Below are 12,052 nucleotides of genomic sequence, written 5' to 3' on the forward strand. Positions count from 1 at the left end.
TTTATAAAAACTGTAATTTATATATTTAATATTAAAGAAAAACAGTTCATTCTTGCATCGTGGACGTGGGAATTACAACAAGCAGTTTCATGGCTTCTCTGGCTTCGTTTACAGTGTATATTATTCCGGTGTTACATCGACTAAAACATGCTTATAGGTTCTGTTCATCCGTGGTAAAAACCTCTTCCTCCACATAAACCTTCATAAGAAAAAAGTAGGTTCAATTAACACTTTCGGAATTCATTGGTTAAAGGCGTAGAAAACTGCATCACGTTCAAAATTCTTTCTTAACTTGAAGATATGAAGCACTTTACAGCCTTAACGACGGTTCTCCATGTGTGGCAGCAGCTTCACCTTGAACCAATGGATTCAGAAAGTGTAGATTGAATTTACATGTAGCGTGTGCATAAAGGAGCATATGTGTCATCGTTAGGGGAAAATAACAACATATACCATCTTCTACTTCTCTGTTTCAGTGTGTTTCTCGGTATACAGTCCATAAATAATAGTAATTTCTTCCAGTAAAATAGAAACTATTATTGGCAACAAACGACATAACTTTTAGTCACAAAAGTTTTTTTTTTTTTTTTTTTTTTTTTTTTTTTTTTTTTTCAAGAAAACTACGCATGCGAATTTGCCCACATGCACTTTATTTTGTTTAGTTTGATGTGATCTATCGACTGACACATGTCTTATCTATGAACAATGTTTTAGTTAAAACAAGAGGACGTAGCGAAAGAATATTTTTGGGCAAATGTTATGAAATAATTATTGATATGATAAAATACGATACAGCCCAGTTTTTTTTTTTTTTTTTCTAGCCTGTGATTATAATACGAGTATGATTTAACTGGTTTTAATGCTAAAAATGTACTATATTTGGGCTAATACGTTATTATTATTATTATTTAACTGTTTTGAACTAAATTTTATATTTGCAGGAAGCAGTTGATTTCTGTATAGATAAGCTGAACAAAGGTCATTGGGTTCATATGTTCCCTGAAGGTCGTGTAAATATGACCAAAGAGTTCATGAGACTTAAATGGGGAGTTGGAAGGCTCATTTATGAATGTATAGAGGTTCCATGGGTTATACCAATGTGGCACGAAGGAATGGACAAAGTTCTTCCTAATGAACCACCATATTACCCGCGAATGGGTCAGAAAGTAACTCTAAATTTCGGCCAACCAATCGATTTCAAGGAATTAGTCACCGACTTAAGAGCCAAGAACACCAATGGCAAGCAGGCTCGGAAAATAATAACGGATAAAATTCAAGAAGAGTTTATGGTGTTGAGAGAAGAGACACAGAGTCTTCATGCACTTACTCTTATGTCGTGATGAGGGTAAAAATTTAGTCTTTAAGCAGCTACACTCAAACCTTGCAAGTGACAAGGTGGTTTATTTTTCGCTTCTGATGATCAGAAGCATTTTTTTTTTGGCTGGTGTCTATGTCTTTGAAAATCCTATTGTAGCTTCATCTGACGAAGCAGGCAGTAAAGAAGATGAATTTTCCCCCTTGTTTGAAGTGAATTGTTATATTTTACATTTGTTATTATTGTTACTACTTGTAGTAATATAAGTTTTACTACCTAACACACTTTATTCGAAGTAATGACTCGAATTTTTTACAGGATACGTCCTTTTTTTAAAGTACCAATTACAAAATAAACTATTTTTACAAAAGTGAAGTAAGATTCTGTTTCTACATATTGTCTTTTCTAAAATAATAATAATAATTAAAAAAAAAAACTAGTCATTGCGTGTTGTTTCTGTTATATACACATATCATGACAATTTGTATATTTTTGTTTGTATATTTCGTAGAGGATTTTTAATTGGGGATATTATTATTATTTTCTAGTTCAATAATTTCTCTGTGCATTGTGATTAAAATAATGAATTAACGAGAAAAAAAAAAAAGGTTACACTGTACACCGTGCAATACATTTATGTAACAAAAAACCTTGATGTGATTCAAATATTGCGAAAACTAATGTAAACTATATAACGCTCATTTATATAGATAATTATATATTAAAGTAATTCACATGATAGTAATGATGTAAACTAATCTGTATTCTTTGAGAATGTTTCGTACACGAAGTGTATGTACTATATAAGTAAATTATTTGAATATCGTGTTTACTGTGTGACATTAATTTTTTATTAGTTTCATTACATTTGTATAAAGTATATTTTCGCTTTCTCCAAATGGAACTCTTGAGCATAGGCGGTGATTCAAGAGCAGGACGGAATATTTTATTTGTTACCCATTTAAGAAAAAGAAACGACATCTCATTAAATCTTAATCGATTATGGCTCTTCGTTAAGGGGGCAGACTACTAAAAACCGATAAAAAAGCTAGCCATTTTTCTTTTGCCCGTTTTTCGTACGTAAAAAGAGACAATGAAATGTAACTTACCACAATGATAGATAATGTTATTCTACACCCGAAGATACAAATCGAAAGAATTTTCAGTGCTGCCATCCATAGAAATTATAGTGTGACCAGAATATGAATTACCCAAAAATCTAGGTTAAGGCAGTGACTAGAAAAATGAACTCAACGGTAATTGACGACTTATCATGTTGTCTTGGTTCCATGTTAACTACTTTTTATATATTTGTAGGTTTGTAATAAAAGAAAGTGTAATTTTAATAACTTTGTTTATTACAAAATAAATACAAATATTATTTAAAAGTAGTTAACATGGAACCAAGACAACATGATAAGCCGTCAATTACCGTTGAGTTTATTTTTCTGGTCGCTCCCTTAACCTAGATTTTTGGGTAATTCATATTCTGGTCACACTATAATTTCTATAGATGGCAACACTGAAAATTCTTTCGATTTGTATTTTCGAGTGTAGAATAAAATTATCTATTATTGTGGTAAGTTACATTGTATTATCTCTTTTTCACGTTCGAAAAACGGGCAGAAAAAAAAGGTTAGCTTTTGTATCATTTTTAGTAGTCTGATCCCACAAGCTCATCTCCACTTCAAGACAATGAAGAATATTAGAAATGTAGAGTCAGTCAAGTAGTACTTGTAAAATCCTATTAAATAAACTACCGTATACGCTCGTGAAATGTCTGCATATTTTTACCCAAAATTTCAACTAAAATTTCACGATGCAAACACTACACGAATGTTTCATTTCATAAGTTGGATCAGTGGTACTTGCACCGTGTCCGAGGCAAATGAAATGTTCTTGGAAAGCAAGCAAGAAATATCTCAATTCAGTGTGGATATATACTGTACTTACCTTCGCAGATTTGAGCTGCGAAGTACTCCTACTTCAATAATTACAATTACTTGAGTAATTGTTGGGAAATTCCCTATTTCACAAACAGTAAATAGTGGTAATATAGAGAATTTAAAATGTGGAAATACTAGTGCAAACAGTACACGGGTCAATATTTTTACCTTTTGTACTTCCCGAAAAATTGAGATGCCAGCATTATATTGGCGTATACGGTAATAGCTGTGTTCAAAGCCATTCCTCGTAGACCAAAATTTTACGTGCGCATTTGGGGTCGCGGTGACTCAGTGGTAGAGCATCCACCTTTGGTGCATGGGGTCCCTGATTCGATCCCAACTCGCGCCAAGTGAACTTTGTAGTGGACAAACACCGTGTGCGTGGGTTTCCTCGGGGTTCTCCTTTTCCTCCCACTTTCTTTAGTCTTCCATTTCATTCATTTTTGATCACCGTCTCCGTCAGCCTAGGCGGCTTAACCGTAGGACGTAAAACTAAAATTTCATTTCATTTCATGTAGGTGCGCATTTTATGATGTTAGGAACGATTATTAGGATTTTAACATTTTGCAGATACAATGTACCTTGCTTTCTTCATTTTCCATGTTCTCCAGTGTCTTAACTTGTTGATTGGTTGAAATTAAAAAAAAAAAAAAAAAAAAAATGGGGATGAGCTTACGAAAAGCCTTAAGTAATATGGAAAATGCAAAAATGTCAAATTTATGTATTGATCTAAAGAATTCTTTCCTCTCATCGTAGTCGACGCCCCTGTTCTTGAGCATGTCAAAGGGTGAGTTTGAATAAATATTTCTTGATGGAATAATCATACGCGTACACACACCAATACAACTAGACAATTGTTACTTTTTATTATTCTACTTATAAAAATGTCAATATACCAAGTGCGTATATGAATTGTAGTAATAGATTGTATTACATAGTTGTCAAAGAATGTCTTTTGTATGCACATATGTATGTTCTGTATATATATGTATGTATAGATGTTTCGCTTGTGTATATATATATATATATATATTTTTTTTTTTTTTTTTTTTACTTCCATATTAGATTCCTATGGATAATTGAGTTGGTTGAATTTGTTTTTCATCTGCTCAAAGGTTCGCGGGATCGATACCTGTTAAAGAAGTTAACTTATTTTGATCGAACTTTTTTTAATTTTTTTTTTTTTTTTTTTAAATTAAATACAAATCATAATCTGTATGATTATGATAAATCACACTTGCCTGTAGAATGGACATTTCTGAGCGAAAGTAGACATATATAACAAGTTTTCATTTTCCTGCATTTTTTGTTTCTGTTGTACTTGTTTTATAATTTTACTTTATTTGTAATGATATTAATGAGAACTAAAACTGGAAAACAAATCACTGAACAAAGCGACGTTTATTTTAAAATAATAATAATAATAATAATAATAATAATAACTGTGTAACAGTCTCGCCAACCGACAGTGTCTTATGAAGCCAATATATTCAGTTAGTTGGCGAAACTGTTACACAGTTATTATTTTCTAAAATAAGCGTTGCCTTCTTCAGTGATCTGTTTTCGAGTTATTTAGGATTGCAAAGCTAATATGAACTAGTTAGTTATTAACAGAAAATTAATACTTCTGTTTCATACACCATACAGAGTTGGATGCGTATCACATATAAGGATAACATATTTTTGTTTCCTAGTTTATCCTGTCATATTCAATTTTATTTTAAATGTACTTTTCAGAACACCGAACCGTAGTCTGATAAATTAGTTGCACACAGTCTCGATTGGTTTGTTGTAGTTCTGTTGCTTCAATTTAACTTTTTCGACTCTGAATGTGCGAGATAGGGTAGTACAAATTCTAAATTATAGTGAAGATAATATTTGTATAGAAAATATCTGTTTAGTTCGTGATGATTCAGTCATAACTTAACGATTTTTCTTTCGTGCGTTTAAGGTGAATAAACTGCTGAAAAGAAACCTTAGAAAGTCATACTGAAAAATGAAGCTCCCTTCATTGTATTTTCTAATTTAAACCTTTGTGATTTTTTTCCCTGTTGTAAATAATATGCAGACCCACTGTATTTCTTGTCGAAATTGTTTCTATTCTGTATTAAATAGGTAAAATAAATAAATAATGTCAAGAAATAGACCCAAGTGTGGGTTCCGGGGTAGCCCAGTGATTAGCATGCTTACTTCTTAAAAATGGGATCCATTTCTCGTAGGGGCACACGTGTTATGAGCCTTATACGATAGGAGCACGTATCATATAGTTTTGTTGCTAATGAAAGGTGTTATAGGCTTTATAATACTAAAACAAAGAAAAGAGGACTATATATTATATCTGGAACAGGCGATAATCTTTTATTTATAACACCTGAGCGAATAAACGAATGAAATGCACCGTACTTTTTGGTAGAGAACTTCTTTCGGTAGATGTATCTTTCAGGGTTGCCGAAAACCATACTTAAATTAGTTCATTACCATACTTAAATTAGTTCATTTTTTCTAGAGCTACTAACAAAAGAAGGTGTACGAGTGGATATTGATGACTGGTATAGTCGCTTAAAAAGTTTGTTTCCCTTTTATACAACGTGTATTGTACCAATGTCCTCGAAATGTGTAAATTAATTTGAATACAGTTGCCTGAAAATTAGAGTGTGAAGTTATTCAAAACGAAATATTTATATATCAAATATTCATTTTTTCAAAAAACATTGTTAAGATGCAAGCAGTTAACAAGTATAGGAGCAAATTAACGAATAAAGCTCGAGTGAGCACTATTGAAATATCTTTTTATGATACATATGTATAAATAGTGATAGATAGCACTGCCATGTGTAGTGAGTTTATTCCATCCTTTGTAAGCGTGTTTATTTAGAATATGTGTGCAGAGTGTAATTTCATCACATTGTCTAGCAATAGATATACATAGGGTGTTCACATCTGAAACTTTGGAGCAAGATAATATCAGTTCATTTCAGTTATGAATCTAAATATGTAATAGAGTTAATCTTCACCTCTGTATTTTGTAAGCTGAATTTTAATAAAAGAAGAAATTGTTTTTGATCTAATGCACATTTTGGACAAAGGTTAATATACAGTAAAACTAGTTAAATCTTATTTGGAATCGATAGCGTTCAACCTATATATATATATATATGAATGTAACGTTTCACTGTATTGATGACTGCCTTGCGTATATTAACTTTCACCTAATAAGCTATGAATAACTATATAGAAGAGTACAAACGGACTTTTATATTTATATAAAGGCAATACTTTAACAATAATTTTATTCTTTAATTGCTAATATATAAAATATAACGTATGCTGTGAGTCTAACGAAGGTGAAATAAAGACTATCCCACTTTCACACCATACAGTGGATAGATTTTTTTTTTAACTGGTAGCAGAGTACTATTTTGAGAAGGGCTTTAAATATGCAGTGTTATTTATAAACGATTAACATAAATTGAGTCCTTTTGAGTATTTTGCATTTTACTATGTATTAACTAGCTGGCTATCGTGTTTTGCTGTAATGGACGTGTTTCGCAAATTCCAGGAACTATTTTACTCTTGAGGCAAAGAGTGCGGCGCATAAGTATCGGCAAATGATGTGGTAGTTGACTCCCAGCTCAGTTTGGATCCGTAAGTAATACAATTGAAACAAAACAGCTTTAAACATTTCTGTTTTCCTTAATAACATTTTAAAATAATATATCTCCTGAACTAGAAAAGACAAACACGTATAGGATAGTAATAGAATAGTAACAATAACAATTATTATTATCATTTTCTTGCTGTTAGCTGTGAGAGTTCTCTGGTTATTATAGATAAGTGCTGCACGTTAATGCCTAGGAATGCCATATTGAGGGTACATTCCGAGCTTCTGATCAAAGTACGATAAATGAATTAATGAATCAAGTGTTGTTGCTGTTCCAGTGCAGTTGCGATGTGTGTATTATTTTCGAATATAATTTCAGCGCAGTCATTATACAGTGTGTGGATTAACTGCCAATAGAATAGAATAGAATAAGAAAAGGCGTGTTCATGATTAGTAATTCATCAATTTTTTAGTCTTACAAAAACAAATTTATGTATTACAGTTATAATGTTATCTTTTGGCTACTCTAATCAGGGTGTAGCGTGGGAGACCCGGGTTCGATTCCCGGTGGGAGCTTGTGGTTCGGATTCCATGTTGATCAGTAGGTCCCGTCTCATATAGCCTCGCTGCTGAAAGGGACGTTAAACTCAAAATCAACTCAGCTCTAATCAGGTTGTTCCCTCGGCCTACTTCTATAGCACTTACCAATAATGCGCCACGCTCACAGCTTCGAGCGACAAAGAAAGTACGGTATAATCTTCCGCGCTCGGTATTGATTTAGAAGTATTTAATGGGTACTTTCAGGTCCTTTTTTAATTTTCATATTATTATTTCAGAAATCAAAGAATAACATTCTTTTCTGCGTAATTTTCTCGTAACTACAAAATCCTACTGAGCAAACTAGTCAAGTATTTTTCAGACCTTTCATTCATGCCCAGTTCGTCATCGAAGCGTATGACGTCATGAGATTGTCTTAATTCTTGCCCAGATCATCATCTTAAGTCATGACAAAAATTTAATATCAATTCGAAGATTAAGAGGTGAATCTATCTAATAAATAATGAAGCATAATGACAACGAATACTAGAAAAGTCGATGAGGGAGTATTAATAATAATAATAATAATAATAATAATAATAATAATAATTGCAGAAAATGCAGTCGCTACTCAACATGAAACCTGTTATTGGTTTACTAATATCGAAAAAGTTACGAGAAAAGCACAATTCTACGCGTCGTATTGTGTCGATGGGAAAGCTGGCCAGATATGTTGAGTGTTTTCGAAGATGTAAAATAATAATAATAATATGGAAGTAGATGAACAAACTGATTAATTCAGAAAACTGTCCAATCCGCAACTTCTTAATAGCTGTAAGTCATTAAATGTTGTACGGTTAATAACATAGAGACGTTTCAAATTAGAAGAAATAGATCAAATAGAAGATACGTATGTGTGCATGTCATAGATGAGAGCAAGATTGTAGGGAAGTGGATAGGGTGAGTAGATTAGCTTAATACAGAATAATCTAATAGCGAATTCTTATTTTTGTTCTGATGAAACGTGTTATTATTATTTGGCTATAGAGTTAAGTTTTGTAAACTGAACTTGAACTTAGTTGCTAGATAGCCCGAAAGTTACTTAAAGAACGTTACATCCTCACCACCACGTTTCCTGAGGACAGATATTTGTAAGTAATCATCTGCTATATCTATCAGAGGCTCTGCTGTATCTATCAGAGGCTAATATACTCCATAAGTTCGTCCTTTATAATGAAAATGAAAAAAAAAAAAAAAAAAAAAAAAAAAGGATATATGTCAAGGAAAGTAGAAACAGGTTTATTGAGCGGGATTTGTACATAATTAGTAAGTTTTGCTATCTATTTATTAAGGTACACCAAAAAATAATAATTTGTGTTTATAAGTTTGCTGATGGGACACACCGAACCTGTAAGTCTATTCTCTAAATTACTTTAATTTGTACGTTTGATAGAAGATACACACTTTGAAGGATTTTCAGAAAAGAAAGAAAGAAACAAAAAGTATTTGAAGTATAGCAGATGATTATTTACAAACGTTCCCTTAGGAAACATGAAAATGCGTGTTAATAACTATATTGTGTAATTTCTTCCATGTTGGAGGTTCATAATCCTTATCTCTTAGACTTGCAGCGATATAGATAATAGAAACTTGTAATATGTAGTGGATTTTGTTTTTACCTGAAAGCATTAATTTTTATTGCTGTGTGTCCTTTCGTAGTTAAGATCATATTGTCGATGTGTTATACAGGAGGCCAAGGGAGAAAATCTATCAATAAAATGAACTAGCAAATTATTGATTTCAGGGTACGATATTGTAATGTTGTCTATTTGCTCTTGTTAAATACTAGTGTGTGTTGTGGTACGATTACGCTCTGTTCATAATATTTTGAATACCTGAATATATTTCAATAACTTTTTTCTTTAATTAAAGACGTCTGGTTTATTTAAGGCTAGAAAGCCATACTCTGTTTGGGAAGTCATTGAACGATATCCCAGAAAAATAGATGAAAAGTTTGAATGTAATTCACAGTTAAATTGTTTTCTCGGCAATACATTTACTTTCTTCTTCATGAATTATTTGGTTAAAGATGTTTCCATGCTCAAGAACTTTGGAACTCTTATTTTCAGATTTTGAGTAATTTTAATTTTTCCATAAGAATATTTCTAAGGTCGAAATGGTATCGCAGAAATATTCATTGTTTGTATTTATCTACTAAAATAAGATCTTAAAAGCTTTTAAAGAGGAAATTGCTTTTGCTTAAATAGAAGTTAGGCGGAACACAGATTTATCCAAAGTATTGTAAGCGATATATGAAATTATATTTTGTAGGCAAGATGTAGTATTGAAAATTCTGTGATTTTTACGTGAGGTCTTATGTACAGAACTGTTAATAACAGAATATAATTTCATTTTGTTGATGAAAATTATTTAATATTGTGATGAAAGCTATTTTTATTTATTTCAAATATAATATACGAGAAAAATGTAAGATTACTTTATGTTCTTGTTAGTTATTTGTAAGGAAATGCGTGTTGATGGGATTTTTTTAAAGTTTGCTTTATGTGGATTTACGGTATTTCTACCTGGAGTATTATTTATAAGTGTCATTGAATTCATTGAAAATGGAACACTGGAGAAGAAAATACAGTTAGTTCTTGCAAGTGCAGTTCGCTAGTTTGAAAAAAAAAAAAAAAAAAAGTGTTTTATTTAACGATTTTTATAACGTTCAGTGAAAATTTTTAAAATAAAAATCTTTATGGATGATTGGTTCTGTCGGAAGATAGATAAGATATTATTCGTGATCTTAATTGGATTTTCAGAAATTATACACTTTCCTTATGTTAGCTCTAATTTCGATTGACGCTTTTAACTGATTGATTCTTTATGATTGCACACATATGTGCAATATTCTTTATGATTGCCACAACTGTATCAGAGTACCAAATAAATCTAGATTACTAGAAAATAGCGGACAGTTTCGTGTTAATAATGGTATTTATTCGTGAAACAACTAGTTACGAGAATACCGTAATTGGTCAATAAAAATGTAGCTTAGTGACTTGTTTTTTAATCATGTAGTATGTGGAAAATTATATACAAGCCACTTCTCAAGATGTCGGAACATGCCAGAAATATTAAACGGGCGCATTATAATTATTGAATTGTACTTAAGAGACTGTACTATATCTTTTATACAGATCAAGTCTGAATACATTCTTGTTAAGATAAATAACCAATGACCTTTTTTTGTGTGCGCGCCCTGGAAGTCCTAATCGAAGGATTAGTTTTCCTGGTAATATAATGTGTAAATAGTTGCGTCTAAGATTGGTTTTATTTATGAATGAATAACTCTTAACTCCAAGTTTTGAACGAGCGTATGTGAGTGATCACCAGTAGTTAAAAAACATTCACGGTATTAGTGTGGGAGCACGGTAGCTCCGTGCTAGAGCGCTTACCTCTGATGTGTGGGGTCCCTAATTCGATCTCCGGCCAAGTTGTCTGCGAGGGATTCCTCAAAGGAACGTAGGGACTACTTGCCAGGTTAAAGGGAACCCCTCACAGACAACTTGCATTGGTTTGAAACATAATTTTTCAATCGAGCAGGTATGACTTCGAGTGTCATGTTCTAAATCGCACTTTCTGTGTTGCGTTGTTTTTGAATTACAGCCTTCTGAACTTCATTTTTCCACGCTTTCGGCACCTTATGTCGCCGAAACTATCCATCACTGAGCAAAGTTCCAGAGGACGTTTTTGCTGGTTTCGGTGTCTGGAATCAACTCCCGATATTTGTTCAAATAGTTTCTTACCACCCTGTATATATAATATATATAAAAATATAAAATTTTAAAAATAAGGAAGGCACGATTGTTGAATACTTTTAAAAGAAACATTAAACTCCCTATACAAAGAAGTAAGATAACCAGTTTCAAGAAGTTAATTGATGATTATTGAATATTCTGTAATAGTCAATTATAGATCACCAAGGAATAATGACGATGCACTTGACTTTCAAACTCAATAAATTACGTCTTCAAAATACTTCGTCATTTTCGATTTTTACCTATTTGTACCTACGGAAAGTTGAAAATTTTTAATTTGTGTGGTATTTCGAAAGATATGAAAAATACATAGTAAAATAAAGCCAATAGCCTTAGGAACGAATTCAACGCATGTTACTGTGTATTTATCAGTCATCTGTCAGTATTGTTTTAAAGTGTGGTTCATTTCATGTTGTATATTTTTTGTTCATCTGTGGAAAAAACAAACTGATTTCAGCGTAATTCCATAGACAGTGCTATTTTTAATAGGCCTAATATCATATTATGTAAAGTATTCGTTGTAATTTTTAAGATCTTGTGATATGTGACGATGTATTTATTACTTAACATTTTATAAATTTGCAGTGATACCAAATGTCTTTACCAAGTAAACAACTACTTCCAAAAGATGGTGGAATCTATTATTATTATTATTAAATCCTAATATTACTTACATGTTTGAGAATACTGAGAGTACGCGACATTATTTTCGTTTACTCTGACTTATTTGGAGCTGTATGCCTATTAAAATGTTACAAAGGAAAATAACTAATATCTTTCAGTTTACTCCTTCAGAGAAGGAACTTCGCGTTCTGAATATTTCTTTTTTTTA

The 12,052-nt window shown here is 31.9% G+C and overlaps 1 protein-coding gene across 1 annotated transcript in view; it reads left to right on the forward strand.

Moving 5' to 3' along the window:
• Taz (tafazzin, phospholipid-lysophospholipid transacylase) overlaps window positions 1-11,849 on the forward strand; it is a 34,682-nt gene extending 22,833 nt beyond the window's left edge. Inside the window, exon 4 of the mRNA XM_081743021.1 lies at window positions 942-11,849. Within this exon, the coding sequence (XP_081599147.1) occupies window positions 942-1,340 (399 nt within the window). The 3' untranslated portion in view covers window positions 1,341-11,849. The remainder of the gene's footprint in view (window positions 1-941) is intronic.
• Window positions 11,850-12,052: the final 203 nt, after the last annotated feature.

Source organism: Thermobia domestica, chromosome 16 (genome assembly GCF_964235325.1).
Source record: "Thermobia domestica chromosome 16, izTheDome1.hap1.1, whole genome shotgun sequence".
Classification (NCBI taxonomy): Eukaryota; Metazoa; Arthropoda; class Insecta; order Zygentoma; family Lepismatidae; genus Thermobia; species Thermobia domestica.